The following is a 23,006-nucleotide window of genomic DNA, read 5'->3' as shown; positions in this document are numbered from 1 at the left end:
CGAGTAAGTTAAATATAACTACACCAAAAAAAATTGGAAAAAATTCTACTCTGTAAATTATACCTGTTTCATTTAATCAAAGCAATAAGTCGCACAGTAAAACATATAGTCATAAAGTGTAACGTATGGGTCAAAAAAAGATCCTCTTTCAAATGAGTTTTGGCTGCTGTCTTGGACAAATTGTATTTATATCTTTGCTTCTTTTTTTTCTTGGTTTACCTTTTTTATGTCATATTATTTTAGCAAATATTCATTCAAATCAACTTACAAGTGAGGAACACTTAAGGAGACAATGTAGGATTCAGTATTCTGCCCAAGGACACATGAAGACTGGGGAAGTGGGGGATCAAACCAACTCCAAACTTCCAAATGAAAGAGGATCAGTACTTTACCACTTTAGCTTAAGAGCAACAGCTTTCCCAGCTGTCAGTCAGTCTCTATATATAACTAATACTAACAGCAACTGTCATTAAAATGTATTAGAATAAAGGGATTTTCAATTAATGTGAAAATTGCTCAATTGTGAAACACGGTAAACATTTTGAAAAAAGATGTCAGAGTGTGATTTGGCCTTTTTGACAATGTCAGGTGACCCTAACTTTTCTCCCTGTGGTGGTCTAAAAGTTTAATACGTTATCTATCAAATGAAGAGCAGCAGTCAAAAGTGCCATGGCTCATATAATACTTGCATTGCATCACAGGTGGGTTTTGTCAGTAAAATATTTCCATATAAAAGGCTGTGTGTCACCACAGTTACAGCCTCATCAGCCATGAGAGCGGTTGTGCTTGCCCTGGCTCTGGCCTTTGTGTGTAAGTTGGATTCTGCATTTCTGAAAGTGGGCAGCTTTTACATTGCCATAAGGATTTTTTGTTCAATCTTGAGCAGTGTACTGATTTCAAGTACCTTAATCGAAGCAAAGAAAACTACTTTATTTTATGCAATGTTATAGAGAAATAATCAGAGAATGTTGCTCATTGTTTCATGCTATTGCATTCTGGACCAAAAACAGAATTCTTAGGCTGCGGCGCTTCGATTATATATAGCACACAATATCTGTTACTATATTTGATACTTTTGTTGACATTCATGAATTGGTATTTACTGAAATTGCTGAGTTGGAGAGCTTTCTTTGTATGCTTCTATGCTCTTGCATGTGCTTATTGACAGACAAGAAATTTCCAAAAACTTGTGTCACATTTTTTACAATTTAAAAATGTTGAAATGCATAAGAACAGATTCCAGTCACATGTTGAACTGAGTTGAAATGGGTTTTCTTTTTTTCCAATTTAGCCGGACAAAGTCCTGTCTTTGGTAAGCCCAGTACTTTATTGTAACCTTAAAAGGCTGTTACCATTATCCAACATTTGCTGCAACTAAGGTTAAGTTAAATCAAATTATTCTGGTAAAATGATTAACACTGATAATTTATGGATGAAATAGTAAAAAGTTTTTAGCATTGTTTTTTTTTTTTTTTTAGATAAGTTGGAGTCCTTGTAACTAAGCAAATTTGTGCCTACAGCTCCTGACTTTGCTGCCGGTAAGACTTATGTGTACAAGTATGAGGCATTCCTCCTGGGAGGTCTCCCTGAGGAAGGTTTGGCCAGAGCTGGACTCAAAATCAAGTCTAAAGTTATGATCAGAAATGATGTCCAGAACACATATTTGCTGAAGGTAAAGTTTAATGTCATGAGCAAGCAACAATTATTTTAGCTTGGAAATGCACTAAATCTCTAATGCTCTACATCTGATTCCTATATTTTAGCTTGCGGAACCTGAGCTCTTTGAGTATAGTGGCATTTGGCCAAATGATGCTCCAATCCCAGCAACCAAGCTGACTGAAAAGCTGGCACCTGAGCTCAAGAACCCCATCAAGTTTGAGTATACCAATGGTGTTGTGGGAAGAATCCATGCACCTGAAGGAATTTCAACTTTGGTGCTGAACATCTACAGAGGCATCCTGAATATCCTTCAGCTCAACATCAAGAAGACACACAATGTGTATGATTTACAGGAGGTTTGTCAAACATCCCAAAGTAGCCTATTTATAATAAATCACAATGCAAGAGATTTAATCTGCTCACTAAAAAGGTGCTTTGCTCCATAGATCGGAACTCAGGGTGTGTGCAAGACCCTCTACTCCATCACTGAAGACATCAAGGCTGAACGCATCCATCTGACCAAGACCAGGGACATGAACAACTGTCAGGAAAAGATCATGAAAGACATTGGGTTAGCATACACTGAGAAATGTGACAAGGGCCAGCAGGTAAGCTTAAGTCCATTTGTACAACGCATCCATCTGAAAAAAAATACCATTGCATAAGCAGGCAACTGTGTGGTTTGTATTTACAGGACAACAAAAACCTGAGAGGTACCTCATCATTCACTTACACCTTGAAAGAAGTTGCAAGTGGTGTCATGATCCTGAAGGCAGACGTCATTGAGCTGATCCAGTTTTCACCTTTCTCTGAGCACAGCGGAACTGCTCAAATGGAGACCAAGTATGTCAAAAGATGAAGAGAATGTAAAAATGGTCGCATCTGGGTTAAATGGAGTTGTGACCCAGCCTTTTTTTTTTCACATTACTTTAAAGGCAGTCCTTGGTGTTCCTTGAGATTCAGAAAGACCCATTGCCATCTACCAACGCTGAGTATCACCATCGGGGATCTCTCAAGTTTGAGTTCTCCACCGAACTTCTTCAGTCACCTCTTCAGCTCATCAAGATCACCGACCTACGGGTCCAGGTATTTTTTTCACTATGCTTCAAAATGTAGGAAGTCATGGATGAAAATTTGGACATTTCTACTGACACCCCTTTCAATCCTGTGGTCTTAGATTAAAGAGCTTCTGGACCATCTGGTTACCCACAATGTGGAGAGTGTCAATGCACATGCCCCTCTGAAGTTTTTGGAATTGATTCAGATTCTCCGTGCAGCTCGCTATGAAGACCTAGTAATGTCTTGGGACGAATACAGACAGATGTCCTCCCACAGGTGGCTTACAGTGATTTGAAATTTGAATATAGGAGAAAATACTATGTGTGTTTGTATATATATATATGTATATATATATATATATATATATATATATATATGTATGTACATTTACAATTGTTTTACAGACGCTGGCTCTTGGATGCCATCCCTGTCACTGGAACCCCTGCTGCTCTTAGATTCATCAAGGAGAAATTCCTGGCTAATGAATTGCGTGTTGCTGAGGAAGCTCAGGTTTTGATTGCAGCTGTTCACATGGTGTCGGCAAACACTGAGACTATCAAGATGATGGAGGTAGGTGAGCCCCAAAGTAAGTTACATTTACAATAAGAAGAATTAACACATGAAACATTTCTGATATTTGCTCCCTTCTAGACCCTGACAGTCGACAAAAAAGTATTGGAAAGCCCTGTTCTGCGTGAGATTGTCCTCCTTGGCTATGGTGCCATGATTTTCAGAAACTGCGCTGAGTTAGCCGTCTGTCCTGCCGAGTACATAAAGGTGAAATAACCCTGTTATTTTTTATTGGGCTTCAAATATAGAGGGAAATGAATGAGTAAGAAATGGACAACCTATTTTTCCATTTCCTTAAAACAGCCCATCCAGGAACGTCTTGATGACGCTGTTGCTAAGCGTGAAACCGAGAAGATCATCCTGCTTATAAAGGTTTTGGGAAATGCGCAACACCCTGCTACTCTCAAGTCAATCACAAAGATCATGCCCATTCATGGCACTGCTGCTGCATCTCTGCCATTGAGAGTCCATGCTGAAGCCATCATGGCCCTGAGGAACTTTGCAAAGAAGGAGTCAAGAATGGTGAGTTCTGAACACTAAGGAGTTTTACAAATTGGGCTGGTCTTTAGCCTGAACTCCATACTGAGTTTGATTTCTCCTCTCAAATAGGTCCAGCAATTGGCTCTTCAGCTCTACATGGACAAAGATATTCATCCAGAGCTTCGTATGCTTTCCTGCATCGTCCTGTTTGAAACAAGGCCTTCAATGGGATTGGTGACAACTCTTGCCAACAATGTAAAGACAGAGAAAAATTTGCAGGTTGCCAGCTTTACTTATTCTCACATGAAGTCCCTGAGCAGGAGCCCCTCCACAATCCAGTCCTCAGTGTAAGAGCCCTGTCTCATGCCAATTCATCTACAATTCTATCTGCACAAAACAATGCATCATCTCTTTTACGCTTCCATTGCAGTGTGGCTGCTTGCAGGGTTGCCATAAATATCCTGGGTCCTAAGCTGGACAGACTGAGTTTACGTTACAGCAGAGTTGCCCATGTGGATGCCTACAACAGTAAGACCTATGTCACATGTAAATTAATTCTATCTGAGTTTTATTTTTGCTGATGCATCAGCTAACTGCATCTCATTAAACACTTCATCAGGTTCCTTGATGATTGGCGCTTCTGCCACTGCTTTCTACATCAATGACGCCGCCACCATTCTGCCAAGGTCTGTTTTAGCCAAGACCAGAGCCTTCCTTGCTGGAGCTGCTGCTGATGTTTTGGAGGTATATGGTGGACATGAAAAGCTGGTCAGCTGTTCAATGGCTCATTTATAAGTTGCTGTTTTAACATTGCTGATTTCCTCTTAGATTGGAGTGAGAACTGATGGACTACAAGAGGCACTTCTGAAAAACCCTGAATTTATTGACAATGCTGACAGGATCACCAAGATGAAGCGCGTCATTAAAGCTGTAAGCAACCAAGAAAGTCATAAAGACAAGAATACACTCTTTCACACTCCCATATGGTGATCACACCACATGTTCTCTGTCCACAGCTCTCTCAGTGGAGGTCCATGAGCATCAGCAAGCCTCTGGCTTCTATCAGTGTCAAGGTCTTAGGACAAGAAATTGCCTTTGCGAACATCGACAAAGCCATGATTGAACAGGCTGTTGCGGTATGATATAAACAGCAACCTATCATCCTCAAGATAAATCACAATTTTGCAAGACAAAACATGCATGTAATATTCTTCACCTACAGTGGGCCAGTAGTAATAGTACTATTCTGGAACATGGAAAACATGCTCTCAGGGCTCTGTTACTGACTGGTGTCAACGTCCAGTACGCTAAGCCTGTGTTGGCCACTGAGGTGCGACGTATCATGCCTACTGCTGCTGGTCTTCCAATGGAGCTCAGTCTGCACACTGCCGCTGTGGCTGCAGCTGTGGTTAAAAGTGAGTCAAAAAAATAAACAAATACAAAAAAGATTAAATTTGAAATAGAAATCTCTTGGAGGAGGAAAAAAAAAAAAGGATACCATGTGGGCAGTATTATGCATTGGGGTAAATAATGAGCTCATTTGTTTTCTTAGTCAAGCCCAAAACTTCACCACCTTTGCCAGAAGACTTCAAATTCGGACGCCTGCTTGAGACAGACATACAGCTTGAGACTGAAGTCAGAACAAGGTGGGTTCGATACATAAACAGACTGACATGAACTGACCCCCGAAATGTCTCAAGTAACAAAACTGAACATAAAATTTTCCTTGTTCTCCAGTTTTGCCATGAACACATATGCTGTGATGGGAGTTAACACTGCCATTCTTCAGGCTGCCCTGGTGTCAAGAGCCAGAATCAACTACACTGGACCTGCTAAAATCACTGCAAGACTTAACATAAAAGAGGGCGACTTTAAGATCGAAGTCCTTCCTGTTCCTCTGCCAGAAAACGTTACATCTGTGAAGTAAGTCTCCCATTTGCCTCTTTGTTTCCTTTTGAAAAGATTTAGTGTCAACTCGAGCTTTATCCGTTCAACCTGGTTGATTACATTCATGTCTCTCTTCTACAGTATCGAGACCTTTGCTGTGGCAAGAGACATTGAGGATCCTGCTGCTGAGATAATCACTCCACTCATTCCTAAGAAAGATCTGCCGTCCATCTCAAGCAAGGTTTCATCTATGATCGTTTCTTCTGCTGAGGTATGTGTTGTGACTACAGAATTTTAGATATTTACAATAGTATCTGTATTTATCATTTACATGTATTTCTCCTTATAGTCAGCATCCTTAGAGACCCTGGAGGATGACGTTTTCAAGTCCAACAAAACTAAAGCTCGTGCATTTTCCAAGAGGTACTGTGTTAAGTATGTTGGGGTTGGAATCAAAGCCTGTTTCAAGGTTGCCACTGAAAATGCCGCTTCAATCCGGGACATTGCCCTGTACAGAATGGCTGGACAGCACAACCTCTCTCTCTCTCTCACATCAAGTAAGCACTAAGAAAACAACACTTTTGAGCATTTCATAGAAGCGCTGTTCATAGAAGTCAGATACTAATAACATTATTTACTGATGTTTCAGTTGAAAGTCAAGAAATTGAGAGACTGGAGATGGAGGTTAAAGTGGGGTTAAAGGCTGTCGAAAGTCTCATTGCACAGATCAACCGGAGCGAAGAAATCCTCGATAGTGCACCAGTCCTGATGAGGCTAAACAAAATCCTGGCTTCTAACAGAAACAGCTCCTCTAGCTCCAGCAGCTCTTCCTCAAAGCGTTCTTCCAAGACCTCCTCTTACAGTTCCAGTTCCAGTATCAGCAGCAGCAGCAGCAATAGCAGCAGACGCAAAAACCTCAGTTCCTCAAGATCTTCCAGTGGTTCATCCAAGACCAGCTCTGCATCAAGCCTTGCATCACTCTTCAGTGCCAGTTCAAGTTCTTCTCTCTCCAGTTCTCGTGCCTCAAAGGTAAACTTCTAAAAATATTTTTAACTTTGCAGGAAAGAATTCTTACACATCAATATGGCCTGCGTGGGAGCTGACAATAATATTTGTTCTTAACAGCAAGTGATTTCGCTCCTGAAGTTCCACAAGAATCACAGGAAGCAGGTATGTTTTTATGACCCCTCAAAATAGATATTGTACTTTATGAAAATATGCCAACCTCCGTCACAGTTTTTGCCAGGTGCTTCATTATCTTAACATTTTGTTGTTTCAGGGTGTCCCCTCATCAGCGGCTTCCAATAGCAATAGCAGTGCCTCAAGCTTTGAAGCCATCTACAGACAGGTGAAATTGGGTTATTAGAAAAAAAAAAAGAAGAAAGTTCCAAATCTTTTCCCTAATGGGTTAAATGCACGCTCTTGGACCAATGACTTATGGTTGTCCCCACAGAATCAATTGCCTAGCAGAGAGACCGAGGCCTTGGCCGTCATCTTCCGTGCTGTTAGAGCTGATGAGAAGAAGCAGGGATATATAGTTACTGCCTACTTAGACAAACCAACTGCCAGAGTTCACATGGTCATTGCTTCCCTGGTTCGTGGAAACAACTTGAAGATCTGTGCCGATGGAGTTCTGTTGAGCAAGCACAAAGTGACGGTAAGAAACTGTCTTGCCTTTTACTAGAAATAGCAAGATATCCTATAAAAACAAGCTGTCTTATACTTGTGTCTGTTGTTTATTTCATAGGCCAAAATGACTTGGGGAGTAGAATGCAAGCAGTACGACATCATGGCTACAGCCGAAACTGGTCTTGTTGGTCCAAGCCCAGCAGCTCGTCTCAGAATGTCATGGGAAACACTCCCATCTGATCTTAAACGCTTTGGAAAGATGTAAGAAACTTTCTGTCTACTGTCTAAAGCCCGCCCACATCCCATGTTGACTGTCTAAAATATCTGAATTTTGGACTTTTTTTTGTTCGTTTGTTTGTTTTTTATAGGATGTATGAATACATTCCTACTAAATTTCTGTCCGACTTGATCCAAGCAAAGAGTCCAAACAACACCAAGAGGATTTCATTCACTATTGTTGCATCATCTGAAAGGACCATTGACGTCATTGCAAAAACACCAGTGGTATGAAAAGTCATGCCGTTTCCTCAAAATAAAGTTTTAATCACTGCTTTTGAAAAACAAAACTCCATTTCTTTCTGCCTCCAGAATACTGTCTACAACAAAACTGTGAGTCTTCCCATCTCTCTGCCCCTTGATGAGATCACATCATCCCTCACCCCCTTTGAAGACGTCCCTGATAAAGTCCACTATGTGTTTGCCAAGGCTCTTGCAGGTAATAGCTGCTGTGTTCTAAAATTCAACACACTTGTTTTGACTTTTTCCTGCAAGTCACAAATAAAATCTTTTTTTTTCTTTTTTTTTTTCTTGCCAGCTGAATGCTTGTCCATTAATGATTCACTGACCACATTCAACAACCGGACATACGAGAACAAGATGGTACCCTCTTGCTACCAGGTTTTGGCACAAGACAGCACAGAGGAGCTGAAATTCATTGTTCTGCACAAGCGGGATTCCAAGGAGCAAAACCACATCAATGCCAAAATTGCTGACATGTGAGTAGCCAAATAAAACTAGAAAAAATAGCTGACTTTAATCCAAAAGTTGACTAAACTAAAAAGGTTTTTTGCTTCTTGTAGAGATATTGACCTCTACCGCATGAACAATGAAGTGATTGTGAAGGTCAATAGCATGGAAATACCCCTCACCAGCCTGCCCTACCAGCATCCAAAAGGTGAAACATTAAAACTAACAATGCAAATTGTACGTTGTACCTGTTTTTCTAAACTACTAATAAGAACTGATTATTAAACCTGTTTTACAGCTAAAATCGATATCAGACAAAGTGGAAATGGTGTTTCGGTTTATGCAGCCAGCCATGGTCTTCATGAAGTCTACTTTGACAAGAACACATGGAGGGTAAATTGCAACACTGCATTCTTAACTGTTCCTTCAAAAATGAAAAGCATTAAATTGGGACTGGTAAAACCAAAAGGGCAGCAGCGCAGCATGTTTTCATTAATGGCAGGTATATTTGATGCTTCTTCTCCTTATTGTCTCATCTGATCTTTCAATGTAGATTAAAGTTGTGGACTGGATGAAAGGCAAGACCTCTGGACTCTGCGGAAAAGCCGATGGGGAGGTCAGACAGGAATACCGCACACCCAACGGACGCCTGACCAAGAACGCAGTCAGCTTCACTCATTCCTGGATTCTGCCAGCAGAGAGCTGCAGGGACACCACTGGTAAGAAACAAATATTAAGCAATCATTTATAGGCAAACAGTACAACGTCCTGATCTATCAACTCTGTTTTCTTACAGAATGCCGTCTGAAGCATGAATCCGTGAAGCTGGAGAAGAAGGTAAATATCCACGGGGAGGAGTCCAGATGCTACTCTGTTGAACCTGTGCTGCGCTGTCTGCCTGGCTGCTTCCCGGTGAAGACCACCTCTGTCACTGTTGGCTTCAACTGTCTGCCTGCGGGTAAGTGTGTGGGGAAAAAAAAAGATAGTACATTAGACTAATGCAGAAAAAACCCCACTCAGTTCCTAACTTCTTTACCCTTCTTTTTCATACAGATTCCACTCCTCAGAGTATGAGCAGCATCTTTGAAAGCAGTGTGGACCTGAGGGAAAGTGCAGAGGCTCATCTTGCCTGCAGCTGCACTGCTCAGTGTGCTTAAGAATATTACTCATGGAGAACTCATTGACACCACGTTGATGATTCAGTTGTAACTTTAAATAAAGCGCATGTTAAAAAATGCTTTACCTGAACTGATTATTCCAGTGTGTGGATTTGATATGGAGACTTACATATATTTCACAAAGGACAATTCACCTTTATTGTGAGTCAGTGTCTTGGAGTTATGACAGTAGATGTTAAATGGATCCCACCAACAGCTTGTTACGGCCTTGTGTGTGTGTGGGGGGGGGGGGGGGGGGGCTTTGGGTCCCGTCATGCTGGTGTACGGCATACTGGTTGTGTTGTGTTTATATACAACTCTGGCAAAAACATTTAAACTCAGTGGTTCATGTTCTTTTTGACATTTAGTCTTTTTATTGGTGATGTTAGCTGGATTCTTTCATTGGAAGCTCAAGAACAAGCCAGAGTACTCTCAAGTTAAATAAAGTATTTATTGGTGGTCACACGTGAAGCATATCAGCGCTGGGCTCAGTGGAACAGAGCTCCCGCAGGAAATCCGTCAGACCGAGCCCCGTTTTCCGGGTACATTTCATATTTATATGACTCATTATTTCATATAGGTTGGACTTACACTCGACCTAGTATGATTGGACATGAGTAGGTTCAACCTGCTTCGCCATGTTCTCTGGATAAGCCAAACAATGTGTGTGTGTGAATCTTGCACCTGCTTTCCCAGGCTAATTGTTTTGTCTCACTATGCTTGGATCATTTAAGGTCATATATCGTGTGCATAGTGAAAAAGTACAGAGACTATTTAATAAGCATTTATAATGTCTAAGAACAAAGCCAATTTTAACAGTGAACAAATTTTTTATGTAATTTCCCTCATATTCAGTAGAATACACACAGATTGGCGCTAATGGAAAATCAATGTATGAATACAGCTATCATCGGGCAAGAGGCAGGGTATACCCTGGACAGGTTGAAAGTCCATTACAGGGCGGATTAATGGTTCAAAAAGACAACTATTACAAGACACGGGTATCTAGTCTGTCGAAAAAAGCCAGGGTATCTGGAGAAATCCCCATAGGAGAGAACATGCAAATGCCCGAGCCGAGATTTGAACCAAAAACCTTCTTTCAGTCACATTAACAGTGCTAACCACCACACCTGCATTGTTAGTTCATACAGTATTGTCACCTACCGTACACTGGCCTCTTATGACAAAATATTTTTAAAGATATTATATATTATGTATATGACCATCCATCAGCTCAGCATAATTTTTGATCCTCACATTTTTTCTTTTTTTAACCAGAGAGAATGCAAGTGTTCGTGGGGCTTGGAACAGGATAAGCTGGCTTTAATGAGTTTGGAATATTTATTGTATTAATATTGATGATACTCATAGCAGACTCTCCCTTTGTTCATGACAATGAGAGAAAATACTGTGTTATTCAGGGCTTATTGTGGATATTTCTGTCAGTCACAGCCCAACACAGCACAACGGGAAAGCAGTGCAGGTGAGAATCAGTAACCAGTTCATAAACACAAGCTACCATAAAGGTCAAAAGTCAAGAAACTTTTTGAGTTCACAAATGTCTAGAGTTCCAGAGTTTCAGTAACTGACACCCAACTGTCAGTACAAAACCATTCTCTCATAAAGAAATGGCAAATTTACATTCAGACTACCCCACAGTGGTCAAACCAAAGAGTTAGACCACTTCTATATATTAAATATTTCGTTCAATTTTATACCCTTTTGCCACATCGCAAATATAACCGCAGCATGTACCAAAACTAAGCGCTGCAAATCCGATTTCACCATTTCCTAACTAAAACTGAATAGACACACATTATTTATTCCATTTCTTCCAGCCTCTTATTGCATTATGAGAAACAGCAGCATTAATCCTACTTTCTCAAACTGACAGCAGACAAGTTCAACATGACAGTTTGTAACTTCACAAGCTCTGACATAGAAGTCCATGTTTAGGCAGCATCAGCTGCAATGAGCTAAGAAACTTCTCATCAGCGGGACACATGACCTTTTGTTGCACACCTGCACTGACTCAAAAATTCTATCCAGCCAAAATGACGTTTACAGTACCTCATGAATAAATAAATAAATAAATACATTTACCACATACTCTACGAGTTAAAAACTAAGTAAATCAAAAAGTCACAATTAGACTGAGTTTTCGCCCAGTCGCACAAATAAGAACAAAAGCAACTAAACAGAACATGTTTGGCTTCCACCGTTTACAGCTGTCAGTCATTTTACAATCCAAAATCAGGCGGTTGGCATTCATCTATCAGATATATTTGGGAAATAATCCACGATTGTTGGACAGTAACAGCGTTTCTGATTGAAATGATGAACTTTATGGGCTTCATGTCGAGCTGTTCTTCCTTTGTGTGAGAGAGCTGCAGCCGAGGTCTTTGCTGTCGTTCCACCGTTTGCGCTGGATGGCACCATTTCCACAGAGCGTGCCCGACTCGTCAACGTGTTCCGTCTTCTTCTTTGGTTTCTTTGAGCTGGAAGTAACATTTTACAGACAGTGAGTGATAAGCTACAGTTACGTTGAAACCCATACATTGTTATTTAAGACATCACAGAGCAAATATGGACACTGTACCTGCTTTCTGGGATAAGGCAAAATGTGTGATACGGCTCAGCTGTGGAAGGTGATGTGAGCGCTGCACATCTGGGTGTAGAGGAGGCTGAGTCTGAGTGGCATTCCATGAGCTTTTCTGGAGACGCCTGTGCACTCTCTTCTGTTTCTGCTGCAGAGATAAGAAAATAACCTAAAGATTGTTGGAAATTGGTAAAAGAAATCAGAAATTATTTATCTCTAATAACAATAATCAGCCAAAATAAAACTATGAAACATATAACTATTTTCTTAATTATAAATCTGCTTTGATTCACTTGCAAGTATTTCTGAAACACTTTTGTTTAGTGTTCAGTCAACATAACAATTAGAATTTTGAAGACTGATTTTCAAAAACGCTGCATTTCAATCTTGGTGTGATTAGTCATGATGCCTACATTCACTAGTCACCCACTGGTACATGCCTTTGATTGTTTTCCCCAAAGGGGACACCTAAAGGCAGCAACACTCACTTATCAAAAAGGCACTTGTAGACTTAGACAGTAGGGGTTTCTTTGCGTCTCCAAATGGACTCAAGCATAAAAACTGGTGTTTTATCCATGTAGCCCGATCCTCTTCAAAGGCTTGCCTCTGAGATTTAAACCAGAAACAAGTCATTTCAAAAACCGTCTAGAAATCTAAGCTGGAATCAGCAATGTTCTGAATCATATTTCTAATCACCTCGTGGCTCAGTCTAATAGCTGCTTCAGTGAAGTTCCCTCTTTCCCTCTCAAATATATTTCTCTGTTCCTCTAAGGTTTTCCACTCCTCTCCGAGTCGCTCCTTTTCCTGCAACATGTAGCCGTCGTTTAGCAGGGACGTGGTGTCCTCATCACACGGAGAGCTCAGCTGCTGCTACAAGAAGAGAGGCTATGGTCAGGTTTAGCAATAATTTAATTATGGAATTGCTTTGTATCAGGGGCGATTTTAGGATCTGGTCTTTAGGGGTGCCCAGCCCCCAGTGCTCACAGAGGCACATTATTTCTCACTAATTGAGGCGAACTAGTACATTAATAAATTTTGGAGCCGTATTAGTTTTGCTTTGAGTAGTGTTTTCCCCTACAACATTCAATTTTGACCTCTTCATTTCAAAAGACTGTGGCTTGACAGGGACAACAGTGAGCCTGAGACAAATATTGAAGATAACTCAACATTTATTTTGGGAGTAAAGAGTTAAAACAAAAACAAATGCTAGTGTTTGTTTTTGCATAATATAATATTTTAAAAATGTGCTGAGCCATGGGGTGCCGAGCTATCTCACGTGGTGCCTTGGCACCACTAAAAATACCCTAGCCCCGCCCCTGCTTTGTATTCAAAGTTAATTCTCTTCCCTCCATTGCACAAACTGGGTTCCACATCAGGTGCTCAGTCTAGGTTCAGATTAGGAGCAAACACATCATAATGTGTTCTTCGTAACTCCTTGATAATAAAAGCTACTTCAAGCTATTCTTGAAGTAACTGACATACTTTGTTTCTGCCATACTTTGTTTCTACTTTGTTTCTGCCGTGTAACTTTGACACAACTGTATATAATCAATTCAGTCTTACCTGTAGGAGTTGCTGCTGTGTTTGAATAAAATCTCTGCACTGCTGGATTTCTAGCTTCAGTCTGTTCAGCTCCTCCTCATGAGTCTCTCGTGGAACACAGTCACTGTTTTTACTCTCGTCCATTTGAGCTAAAGAAACTAAAACAAGCAGCACAGAAAAAAAAAAAAAAAAAAAGAATAATCAGCCAATCCTCCCCTCCTCACATACTTCTCTATATAAATCCCCCATAATCAGGAACAATCATAGAGAAGCAACTGTTGCTACCCATCAATCTGGGAAGGGTTATACGATCATTTCTGAACCATTTAGAGTTCTTCAATCCACAGTGTGAAAGAATATTCAAAGATGGAAAACTTTCAGGACAGTTGGCAATTTTCTCAGGAGTGGACACCCCAGCAAGTTCACCCCAAGGTTAGGCTTAACTCCCAAAGTTGCATCTTAACAAACAAAAGCACACAACTTCTGGAACAATGTTCTTTGGACAGACGAGACTAAAATGGAGATGTTTGATCAGAAACGCATAAAGGCATTTTTGTTCAAAATCAACCACAGTACATCAGCACAAACACCTCATACCAACATCAATCTAGCATGGAGGTGGAGGGATGATGATTCAGGCTCATTTTGCAGCCAATAGGGGCAGAGCCTGGGTACCATCTGTCTGACAGATAAAACTTGGCTAAAACGGGGTCATGTAACAGGACAATGGTCCTAATCACAAAAGCAAATCTACAAAATGTCTGAAAAACAAAAAAAGACTCAAGCTGTTGCAATGGTCCAGTCAAAGCCCGGACCTCAACCTGATTGATAAGCTGTGTTAAGTTATTTAATTAACTGAGGCAATGTTGTAAAGAAGAGTAGGACAAGATCTGCACAACAATGAAAGAGACTGAGAACGTCATACAGAAAAAAAAATTTTTCAGAATATTAAGGTGGTTTGCCTCATTTTAACATCTGATAAGGACCAGATGGCTTGTTTTATGTCTCTATACAGTACATAACAGTCTAGTGGTGATAGATGGCTCACTTGACTGTACATGCCATGCACAATAAGTTTTGTTTAACTGCAGAGAATCTATAGGGAGTGCACATTGGTTCAATGTAGAATACTATACATAAGGAGCAATTTCTGACTTTTTTCAAAACATTTTTCATATTTCAGCTATTGTTTACACATAAAATTAGATATTTCTTGACTTTTATATGCCTACTGTACATGTTTTGGTTGCTCTTGGCTCCATGTTTGATGGAGCCAAACTTCTTTTGCCACACAAATGATACAAAAATGCAAAAAAGGATAAAACCAAACCGCTTTTATGGGTCAGAGAGGAATTTAAAAAAAAAATTCCTTAAACGTTACCAACATAAATTAGGGAAGCAATGATAGATCAAACTACCTTGACTGTCTAGTCTTTCAACATGGCTCTTCAGTCTCCTCCATTGGAGGCGAATACTGTTGGTCAGTTTTTCCCGGGCATGTACACAATGCAGCTCTATGCTTTCCTTACTGGAGTCAAACACCTCTTCCTCTTCCTCTTCAGAGACAGCCTGAAATGAGGATGAAAATACTTTGCAATAAGTTGGCACATGTGTGTAAAACACTGAGTAACAGGCAGTGACTTTTATGGGAATAACTCCATCTAATTTGGATATTAAAATAGTAGAAGGAAAAGGAAGTGAGCTTATAAAAGCAATGAAGCAGTGATAACAGCATTGAAAGAAACAAGTAAAACAACCTGTCTCACCTGTATACCACTATGTTCATTTTTGTCGCCTTGTAGGGCCGTTTTTCTTGCACTCAGTATGGACACCATGTCCATTTTCATGTGCTGCAACACTTTCCTCAACTCTGCGTTTTCCAGCATAAGCTCCTGCTGTCTGGTGTCGTAGTTGCTCAGCAGCATCTTATACATCTCTCCCTCGTGCCTTAGGATGAGAAACACAATCACCTTTGTTTATTCATCTATTAGAAAATTCAAGTCACTTACAGTCTAATTTTTCAGAGGCAAGTCAGCTCCAAAAATTGCCCAGTAGTGTCTTCTCTGGTTCATCCTTCTGAAAATTAATTTGTGTCACCTAGTAAAAGTGAAGGAGGGGTCGATTTCACTGTGAGAAAGCTGAGGTAATTCCTATCACCATTATGTTTCTTTCTCCCGTTTTCCTTCAGGTTGGCTTCTAGATACTTCTCATTTAAAAGTCCCTTTAAAAGTCACTTTAAAAAAGTGAACAAAGCCAAAATGATGAGATGGGACAAAAACATCAGTCAAACCTACTTTGCCTCTGTCTTTTCGGTTTTCCAAAGACTTCTCTTTCCATCAGCTCTACCGATGTTGTTTAGAACGTCAATGGCTGAAAGGCAAGTAAAACAAATCCAAAAAAAAATTTGAAATACGTTATGGGAATTCTTCATCTTTTAAACAAACAGAAAAAATTATCTGAACGCAAACTAAGCCGACTAACAGAAAGTGATTATGAAAAGGCAACCATTTGGTAAGCCTTTAATTAAAAGATGTTAAAGATTGGTACAAAGCGTTGCCATTTCACCTTGTTTTCTCTCCTTTTTGTCAGCCAGAAGTTGATTCAGTCGCTCCTTCAGTTTGGTAAATTCTTTTTCCTTCCTTTTCATGTCATGATTGTATTGACTGGCACGGCTTGCAATTATGTTCTGAAGTTTTTGTACCTGGTGAGAGGGAATAACAGCCGATACTTCTTGAGACAACACACAAAGCAAAAGCACAGAGAGATGAACATAAATTCATTCCACATTGTCAGAGCTCTTAACATCACACCTCGTCTTTTTCAGTTTTCAGGCAGTTCTGCAAACTCTTAACTTTCAGCTGGAGCTGTCTTTCTCTTTCTAGAAGTCCCATGTTTTCTCTTTTGGAAAGTTCAAGCTGCTCCTGCAAAGCACGATGGAAAAGAGTGACTGTCAGCAAAGCCTTCTAGCGCTGACATCATTGTAATGCAATCTCATAATAAAGTTACTATTTTTCAAATAAGGAGAAAAGTAAATCTGCTTATACTTTATTCAAATATCAATTCAGAGACTCATCAATGATAGCTTGTATTACAAAAGTAAATGTAATTTGTTCTATTCCGATACAACACAAAAAACAGAGCAATAATGAGCTGAGTTCTTGTACCTTTAGACGAGTGGTAGTGAGCTGCAGAAAGTCAACTTTGCTGCTGGTTTTGAGCTGCTCCACTTCCATGTTTTCCAGTGTTCTGAGGCCCCGGTGGTGTAACTGAATCAGGTCATACGTGCAATTTAGCACAGCCACAATATTCAGCTCTGAGCCGCCACCTGACTCTGTCCAAACTGATGAGAGGCCCAGCGATGACACTTCCTGTAAAGGAAGAAAGAGACACGGAGGATACTCTTAACTCTTCACATTATATAAACAGTATCCATTCTATATCCTGGAAATGTGCCTGAAAACAAGATCCCTCATAAGGTTTTAATGATTAGTTTTCATTATATTAAGAGTTTCAAACATTCCCAGCCGAAACCAAGAGATTGCTTTATATGTACTGTACCTTTAATCATGATTGTAGTTTACCAGGCACATGCATTTGTAAGAAATGTACTGATATTACATCAGAAATGCACAAAAGGACACTAACCTGATTGATGTGTGACAGACATTCTTGCACGTTGTGCTCTGTGCAGAAGGTACTGAGCATGTGGGAATTTCTATGCAGTGGCGACTGGTTGAATGGCCTCAAGGGGGGTGTTCTACATTCAACAGAGCTGCAGCCAATGTCCTTGACTTAAATAGTAGAAAAAGTAGGTCAAAATGTATACACTAAATTACCCAATGCTGATTTAACAATTGTCAATAAAAGAAAACATTCTCATCCAAAATGATATGTCAAAGAAATTATTAAACTGACTCCTTGCTAGATAACTTAGGATAGTACTCATCTGTCACAATTCTTGACAAAGAGGACGAGAGAAATCCTAACATAAATACAAAGCAACCCCACAAAATACTGTACAGCTTCTGAGAAAGATAACCGTGTTGCCAGCAGCTGAGAACAGCCAACTGTTAAAACACAGCATAGTCTCACTAGTCCTCATAGTATTAAAAAATCTATACTCACCCAGGGAAGATTCTGGCATTGTTACTGTGCAGCCGTCAAGCTATGTGACTGGATCATGTACTGCATGTGCAGATTACAAAAGTTGACTACAGGATCCACCTACGCTGTCCTGAAATAGACACAGTCAGATTAGAAGTGGCCATTCAACAGTTTATGGATTACAAGGCATTGGGAGTACACATGCTGTGGTGACGCGTGGAAACACGCAGCAAACTGATTAACAAGAGTTTGTGGACAACATATCCCGTATTAGATTGTTTACAATTATGCCTCAAATGAGCGTATATTCAAGGAGCCTTTTACAAAGATCATTACTCTTGTGTTGTTGATGTCATTTATGTGGTTTTATGTGGTTATTACAGTTTCATGGTGTTTAAAAAGTTACAGGTTGGGACCAGACTGCCACTTTATCTAATCAGCTGATCAGCCTAATCCCAGACAGACGACCTGCTGGTTTGCTTGCAGAGGAAGAAAATTAAAAAATTAAAAATCATGCATGAATGAAAACGTTATTTCACATGTCTGGGAAATGTCTGTCATTTGAACAGTACCCAAACTGGTTTACAGCACTATTTACCATCTTGGGACAACAGAGATAAAATATAGAGCAGAACGTGAATTTAAAGCATAGGCTAGAAAGAAACTTGTGCTTCTTTAGCACAAGTTTCTTGTGTTTATATTGAATGTCCTATGACAACCATTTGTCAACACCTTTTCGTGTTACTACTGAGAAGGGTGTGACTGAATTCAGATGATGAACAGTTTGCTTGCAATGATACTGATCAGTCTGGTGAGACAGATGGCAGGCCCTCCACAGCCACAAGGCTTAACAAGCCAAGACCCAGCTTACTCAGGACGCGTTAACCTTTAACTCATCAATTCATCATTTACAATCTTAAATTTAAAACTGTGCACAGCTGCATTAATCTAAATTTCCATCGGAAGTATGCGTGGAGGAATATTGCTGTTTGTCTTGATTGAGGGGCACTGTGTGAGAGTCAACTGGCCTGGGTAAAATTTAATAGTTCCAACACCTCTGCAAAATGCCCTTTCTGAAGGGTAAAGACTTTTTCCATTGTGCAATTTTTTATTTTTTTTTAATCCCTCGCTGATAAATACAATAGGATATACTTTTAGTAATACCTGCTACACTGGTTATTTAACTTAGAGATGTGTGGTCGGCCAAATACTACAATTGCTATACAAAATGTTTTAAGTTATTCATCACAAAGAGAACATGGCACTGTATCATGCAACTCTAAACCGTTTTGGTGCTGAGACCGGCCATAAAAGTTATAGAAACACTGACAAAGATCACAGACCGAGGATTGTTAACAGGCTCAGGCTAATTTACTGGACCTATCCAAGCCTTTTGACCGTCCCACATGCTAGGAAAAGCTAGCTGTGCCCCCCTTTCTTAGTATCCGTCATTTGAACGGCACCGAAACCTTGAATATGTTAAAAAAAACATGAATACGTCATGACTTTGGAATACAAGTGATGTTAACTAAATGAAAACAAAAACAAAAACGTTATTTACTTCTCCCCGCCGCTAAATGTTCCCATCATAAAGTATCAGCAGCCGTCTGTCCCGGACAAGTAGATAAGTTACTATAGAAGACGTATAAAGTGTTTATTTGACAAACAAATAAATTACAAAATGTTTCGAGAACTTACTTTAATTCCTCAGATATGTAAGCTGCTGCTTTTAAGCCCCTTGTGCCGTCTGACAGAGCAGACCACGGCACACAAACCAAACACTGTGCTAATTGGCCCACTCGTTGTCTAGCAACCAAACACGGCTCAATATGATTGGCTGACGGCTAAAGAGGCTCTTCGAGCGTTCTTAACATAGACATGTAATTTATAATGTCTATGGTTCTTAATGTCAATTCATTTTAAAATGTGTTTTAATTACGTCAGAGTTGTGGTTTGAAACTCTCTCCTTGAACATGCAGATAATACGAGAAGTCAGCATTACGTAAGATCAAATAAAAATGCAATTAACTTTACTTTACTAACGCGATTGCCATGTTTTCACTGGCTGTCTACATTCTGACCGAACACTGCCAACATTATTTAAATTCTTGAATTTGACTTATAGAATATCAGATATTTCACTAAACTAGATTAACTGTAGGCTATAGCATATACGTTCAAATGGCCACAGGAATAAACGCAATTGCAACTTTTCTGTTATTTTTGTAAAAATATATAAAGATACAATTAAAAGACAAACTGCAGCAATACCATACAAAAGTACAATAGGTGACAGACTCAATGGTCTTATTGTTCCAATGATGTGTTTTCGTTTGTCAAGACGGGTAGCTCTACTGTGATCTAAAAGATTATCAATTGTAAAAGTTTATTCAGGGAAAAAAGAATCACCTCAGATTGCAGATACAAAACAAAGCTAGAGAAAACTGATAAGGTTTTGTCATGTGTGCCAAGTAGCCTACTACTGTAGGCTATATCTTTATTTTACGCTCTTCAACAGTAAGATGAAGTGTTTGTTTTTTTTCCTTTAACTGCATCTGCACATTTCTTCCCATAGCTCACAAGCACATATCTATTCCACAAAAGAAACCCCTTTTCATAAAAATCTTTTCACATTTGAGGTTTCTCTCAGATCTAATCACTAACTGATCTCCTCTGTTATCAGTTGCTCTGAGGTGTGGGTCTGTTGAACTGTCTTATTGTTGCTGTTGTTTTTGTATTACTTTAAGCCACCATGTTGTTATTTCCTCTTTACCCTGCTGGATTAGTAAAAGTGAAAGAAGCAGGGTGAATAAGAGAGGGTCATATTGCAATGCATGGTTCCCTTTGAATTTTAAATAAAGCCATTAGGGTTTAATGGAGGGCAGAGTACAGCAGCTGAGGCCACGTCTGAGCAGAACAGCACAAGTCAGCAGTGGTAGCCCCGTCCCTTGGGGCTGGGGAGTAAACACCTCCCCTATTATTACCAGGGTCCCACCCGAAAAAAGGTTTTAGGTTTCCATGCGAACAAAACACAAGAATTATAAAATACAATACATCCCAGGAGAAGAAAAAACACATACCAGATAAAACCAGTCTCTTTTCTGAGGGAGAAGGGTTTTGAATGTTCTTTGATATTTTCAAATCTCAGCTTTACAAATGTCTTTTCAGGTCAGTTTCAGCTTCTGTGTGAATATGTTGGCATTTGTTTTGTGTTGAGAAAAAAAAAAAACTATCACCACGACGAAATATAAGGAAGATTTTTTTTAAACATGGCATCATATGTGACATACTTTTACGGTACATCTGGATTTGTGTCCAGTTTGTATGTATGCAATATTTGGACAGTCTTCAGCACAGTTTACAAACTGCAAATTAGACCATATGAATGTTCACTGAAGTGTAAACTCTCCTCGAAACATTACTTGATCCTTTTTTATTCTGTGCAAAACATACTGTTAACTTTACTACCTAATTTTTATGGTTTTAGATCCTCTGTCCACCCAACGTAATTTGCACAGCAAGACTGAGCACTTCAGATAATGTTCTGTATCACATATGTTTGGTATTAAAGACATGCACTGCACAAATTACAGTCCTCTGCTGCGTTACAAATGCAAACACATTTCAGAAAATTTGACATGGGGCATGTTTACAAAGAAACAATACTAGAAAAAAAAAACGTCAAGACTGTCATGATCTAAACACCTTCAGGCAGCACTAGAAAAAAAGAAAAGAAAAAAGCTATTTTTTGTTGTAGAAATTACTGCACAAACTTAGGAGCACTTATAAAAAAACATTTAAAGGGAAAATAGTTTGTCATTGTTACCTCGAGTTAATCAATGTTGGACTTACACAAAGCTGAAAAGTGTGAAGTCATGGACGCTGCATCCTCTACCCTATAGAGAAGAGCGAGCATTCAGTTCATTGTCAGTTCAGTGCTGACCCCTCCTGGGAAGCCCTAATTCATTTCAGCAAGACAATGCTGGAACACGTTTTTCATATACTACAACAGCGCAGCTCTGATCTTCCTGCAGCCCAAACCCTCTGAAAACATTTGGCACATTATTCAATAAGGGATGTGACAAGATGGGAGAACCTTTTTCTTTCCAAGCTTGTTTTTTTCAGGAATTTTAATGTGGGTCGCCAAATAAAGTGTTCGTGTTTGTTTCTTTTTGTTTTTATTGATGATGTTAACTACCTTGTTTTGCACTTACTTTGTTTCATTAAGTTTAAATTGTGTACATTGTACTGATGAGGGGGCTGCATGGTGGTGTGGTGGTCAGCACTGTCACCTCACAGCAAGAGAGTTCCAGGTTCGAGTTTGCATGTTCTCCCCTGTCTATGCGGGAGTTCTCTCTGGGTACTCCAGTTTCCTCCCACTGTCCAAAAATATTGCATGTTAGGTTAATTGTCTCTAAAATTGTCCCTAGGAGTGAGTGTGAGCGTGCATGGTCATTCGTCTCTGTGCGGCCCTGTGATGGACTGCCGACCTGTCCAGTGTGTTCCCTGCCTCTCGCCCAATGACAGCTGGGATAGGCTCCAGCCCCCCCTAACTTGGATTAAGCGGGTACAGAAAATGGACGGATGGATGTACTGATGAGAATTAAACAACAATGAGATGCCCTGTCAACTCTTCTGAGATGCATTTATTTCACTTCGCTGCATTTTACTAAAGTATATGTCAAGAATAGGTGAATTATCAGTATTGTGATTTATCACGTCTTTCACTTTTAAATGGCTAGTTTAAGATGATGCTTAACTGGCAATGAAAATAGCCATAAATGTTTGTTAATGCACAAATTCTCTTTTCGAGAAAGTAAGCCTAATGTAAATTGGGTCACGAGGATTTATTAACTTTAAAAAGTGGGTCCTCAGTAAAAAAGTTTGGGAAACACTGATCTATAGGGATACCTTGTCTAGACAATTTAAAATAGAGGAAGAGTGAGAGATACACTGACAAACAGTAAAGACAAACAGTAAAACATTGCTTAATCTTTACTTAATGTATAAACAAGGATTATTTCTGATCAAGGAAGCCCACCTCCTGGGGGGAAGTGCTGGCACCAGCCTAATAGTTCAACAATATCACTGTCAAGAGGGAGTAATACAGTATTGGGAATCGCTAGTCTCAGATCCATCTCCCCTGATGAAACATACACACTGAAATGACATTTAAAACTGAAATATAACCCACTGAAAAAAATTAAACATGACAGCCTGTTTATTGTCTTGTAGAGGCATCATTCACCAGCTGGGTCACAAGTCAGCCACATGCCCATTTTTCTCATTAAGAAAAGTAAAAGAAGAAGAATTAAAAGAGAAAAGTTCAAAGAAATATGTTCTGTTTGCATTTC

General features: G+C 39.7%; 2 protein-coding genes across 4 annotated transcripts; one reads left to right on the top strand and one right to left on the bottom strand.

Annotated features, from left to right (window-relative positions):
• The first annotated feature begins 770 nt into the window (after positions 1–770).
• LOC142400515 (vitellogenin-1-like) lies at positions 771–9,407 on the top strand. Its single transcript, XM_075485443.1, has 34 exons — positions 771–810; positions 1,292–1,312; positions 1,521–1,672; positions 1,764–2,015; positions 2,106–2,267; positions 2,354–2,502; positions 2,595–2,745; positions 2,837–2,994; positions 3,123–3,288; positions 3,370–3,495; positions 3,592–3,810; positions 3,898–4,115; positions 4,199–4,296; positions 4,388–4,512; positions 4,597–4,698; positions 4,785–4,904; positions 4,991–5,183; positions 5,321–5,414; positions 5,506–5,691; positions 5,797–5,935; positions 6,005–6,212; positions 6,305–6,684; positions 6,781–6,825; positions 6,935–7,003; positions 7,109–7,312; positions 7,403–7,545; positions 7,653–7,788; positions 7,873–7,999; positions 8,099–8,279; positions 8,364–8,458; positions 8,549–8,643; positions 8,804–8,969; positions 9,047–9,208; positions 9,304–9,407. The coding sequence occupies exons 1-34, from the start codon at positions 771–773 to the stop codon at positions 9,405–9,407; spliced, it is 4,986 nt and encodes a 1,661-aa protein (XP_075341558.1).
• Positions 9,408–9,873: 466 nt separating this feature from the next.
• Positions 9,874–19,424, bottom strand: LOC142399841 (afadin- and alpha-actinin-binding protein-like). 3 transcript variants are annotated; one of them, XM_075484383.1, is made up of 14 exons: positions 19,351–19,424; positions 17,674–17,782; positions 17,194–17,339; positions 16,713–16,916; positions 16,359–16,469; positions 16,114–16,249; positions 15,843–15,918; positions 15,315–15,495; positions 14,967–15,117; positions 13,570–13,706; positions 12,703–12,876; positions 12,495–12,612; positions 12,007–12,175; positions 9,874–11,905 (listed from the first exon to the last, which is right to left on the bottom strand). In XM_075484383.1, exons 2-14 carry the CDS (start codon positions 17,690–17,692, stop codon positions 11,761–11,763), a joined length of 1,767 nt encoding a protein of 588 aa, XP_075340498.1. In that variant the 5' UTR covers positions 17,693–17,782; positions 19,351–19,424; the 3' UTR covers positions 9,874–11,760. The 3 variants fall into 3 exon arrangements, with proteins under 3 accessions (XP_075340498.1, XP_075340500.1, XP_075340499.1); XM_075484385.1 differs by having other exon boundaries at positions 12,007–12,154; XM_075484384.1 differs by having other exon boundaries at positions 12,703–12,873.
• Positions 19,425–23,006: the final 3,582 nt, after the last annotated feature.

Source organism: Odontesthes bonariensis, chromosome 15, assembly GCF_027942865.1.
Source record: "Odontesthes bonariensis isolate fOdoBon6 chromosome 15, fOdoBon6.hap1, whole genome shotgun sequence".
In the NCBI taxonomy this organism is placed as follows: domain Eukaryota; kingdom Metazoa; phylum Chordata; class Actinopteri; order Atheriniformes; family Atherinopsidae; genus Odontesthes; species Odontesthes bonariensis.
Note: the sequence above shows the minus strand (reverse complement) of the source record. Positions and strands in the feature narration are given on the sequence as shown.

Bases quoted from the DNA above. Each gene is read 5' to 3' on its own strand.
- LOC142400515 (XM_075485443.1), top strand. From the start codon at position 771: ATGAGAGCGGTTGTGCTTGCCCTGGCTCTGGCCTTTGTGT. The intron at 3,496-3,591 runs GTGAAATAACCC...TCCTTAAAACAG, and splicing joins GTCCTGCCGAGTACATAAAG to CCCATCCAGGAACGTCTTGA. The intron at 8,280-8,363 runs GTGAGTAGCCAA...TGCTTCTTGTAG, and splicing joins AATGCCAAAATTGCTGACAT to AGATATTGACCTCTACCGCA.
- LOC142399841 (XM_075484383.1), bottom strand. The intron at 16,917-17,193 runs GTTAGTGTCCTT...CTTCCTTTACAG, and splicing joins GTCTGTCACACATCAATCAG to GAAGTGTCATCGCTGGGCCT. The intron at 15,118-15,314 runs GTGAGACAGGTT...TCCTCATTTCAG, and splicing joins ATGAACATAGTGGTATACAG to GCTGTCTCTGAAGAGGAAGA.